Consider the following 2,317-nt stretch of genomic DNA (forward strand, 5'->3'; position numbering starts at 1 on the left):
GAGAGAGAGAGAGAGAGAGAGAGAGAGATACAGGGAAAGAGAACTGAGAGCTAAAATCAAATTCATACAAAAATAGAGTGCCTCATAATATGGCATGTAAAGGAAGCACAAGAGCACAGTTTACCCCGCAATGCCCCCAGCTTCCATGTGGTTGGCCAGTTTCACGTCGTTACTGAAGACATCGTACTGCCACTTCTTGAGTCCCAGGACACCACACAACACCCGGCCAGTGTGTAGCCCAACACGCATGTTTAGCTTCACGCCTGTCTGGTCGCACACGCTCCTGGTATGAGTAGAGAAAAGAAGGGATACGATTTGCAAGGCTCACAACACTATAATATATATCCTTGAACAATACACCACAAACACCAATACCTATGACAACAACAACGACAACAACAACAACAACAATCAACAAATCAAAGAGCCACTTAATAAAAGCCGAAAAGAAAATGAAAAAGAACAGATCCGGACTTGTCCAACAAGTGATATAATTTATTAATTTATAGTCATTTGGTTTGAAGGTCGGCATCTACCTGGGGAATTCCCTCCTGCCCCAGCAGTCGAAGAGGTCACCACTAGCTGAGGGGGGACAACCGAGCCACCCGACCAGATTCTTCCCCTTCGCAATTCATCTCCGCCTCCTACGCCGTCCTGGCCGTTTCCTTTGGCGTCTCTCTTCTATATTGAGGATTATTTCCCGATTGATCCTAAAGCCCAACAGATTCCGTGAGAGTCCAAAATTGTATCTCCACAGACAGAAAATCAATTCCTAAAAAATAATAAAACAGTGGAAATTGATTGCTTTGACCGTGAACAGCGCTGAGGGTTGGACAGCCTGTAGCCTCAAGAGACTTGAAAGTAGTTCAGTCTGTTTTTGATTATTTTTTTCCCGTGAGTTATATTTGGATATATGACCGGAAGGTTTTTTCCCATCTTTTTTTCAAATTTCAACAATGCTTGCTCTTTTGTAAACAAAAATATTAAAGGATGCAGCATCATAATTTCGTCTGCAAAGGGGAAGAAAGGGCTTTGACCTAGCGCCCCTTAAAATGAAACAACGGATATGCTTAGAGGGATTACAAAAGTAATTCTGTTATACGTCATACTGGATTACAATCTTGAAGAGAAACATTTGGGCGCGACTTGTTTTACTAGACAGAAGCGGGTAGAGCAGGTTTCCAAGTACGTATATACATATATTTTTCCTACAGCACACAAATGCAGACATCTTGAATCCGAGGAGGTCCAGTATGCTTAAATTCGACTTAATTTGACCCCCCCCACCCTTCCCCAAGAAATAGCAGGGTTCATACCTTATGAAATAATGCTTTCAATGTGGGGAGCAGTTGCGACGCTTGCAACACATCAATATTTTGCCAGGTATAAGTCATGAAATGAGTCATGTGCACATACGGTGACAGGAATATTTTGAAATGCAATGCACCAGCATCTTAAAAGGATTATAGTACATGTACAGACAGATTCCTTGGGACGAGACAAAATAAAAAAGGATGCCTTGTTTACTCTCTGAGAAAACATCCTCAGCTCCCCCAAACACTCTAACCACTCTTTTTACACATACACGGGGAGATTTTAAAAAAAACAGCAACAGCGAAGACGAAACACCATCACTCTAGTAGAATAATAATGGACATTAACTGGTACAAGAACACCAACAAAACAAACACACCACCATACGAACAAGACGAACACAAAATCAAGCACCCGCAGTCTTATTACTGACTTTCTTGCTTTGAGGATATTAAAAACAAACAAACAATTTGAGCAAAACACACAACATTTCTGAACATGAACATCACAAATTAATCACTGAAATATTCTCATTTCGTCCCACTCTCAAGGGACAACATACAAACTGAAAAAAATAATTCTGAAGTCCCTTAGCAGCTACCGTCTGACAACAATAAATCTTGCACTTAAAATACCACAACAAAATTATTTTTTTTCGATTCTGGCCCCCATTCTTTTAGAATGTCTTCGGTAGTGAAGCTTCTTAAAATAAGCTGTAAACTGAAAAGCAAGAGGTAGATGATATTATGGTTCCTTTTAGCTCTCTCGTCGGAGTTCCCGACTGTTTACTGAGTCCGCCGGCCACTTCGGAGCGGGTCCAGCAGAAAGGGTCTAATTGTGGCTCACTGGACTTGAGCCAAATCCTCCATCACGAGATTGAGGATAAATAGAAAAAATCCGATACGTAAGGAGACCTGCAGTTGAGTGCGGCTATGGTAGCTCTCCTGTCCCTGCCCCCTCTTCTTCCTTGATCCCCTCTCCCCAAGTACCTAAATATATTCAT

At 41.7% G+C, this 2,317-nt stretch overlaps 1 protein-coding gene across 1 annotated transcript in view; it reads right to left on the minus strand.

Annotated features, from left to right (window-relative positions):
• aplA (adenylate cyclase) overlaps positions 1-2,317 on the minus strand; it is a gene marked incomplete in the record, with an annotated part of 190,850 nt that overhangs the window by 29,715 nt on the left and 158,818 nt on the right. Inside the window, 1 exon segment of the mRNA NM_001204606.1 lies at positions 125-283. Within this exon segment, the coding sequence (NP_001191535.1) occupies positions 125-283 (159 nt within the window).

Source organism: Aplysia californica, unplaced genomic scaffold (assembly GCF_000002075.1).
Source record: "Aplysia californica isolate F4 #8 unplaced genomic scaffold, AplCal3.0 scaffold00009, whole genome shotgun sequence".
Lineage (NCBI taxonomy): Eukaryota > Metazoa > Mollusca > Gastropoda > Aplysiida > Aplysiidae > Aplysia > Aplysia californica.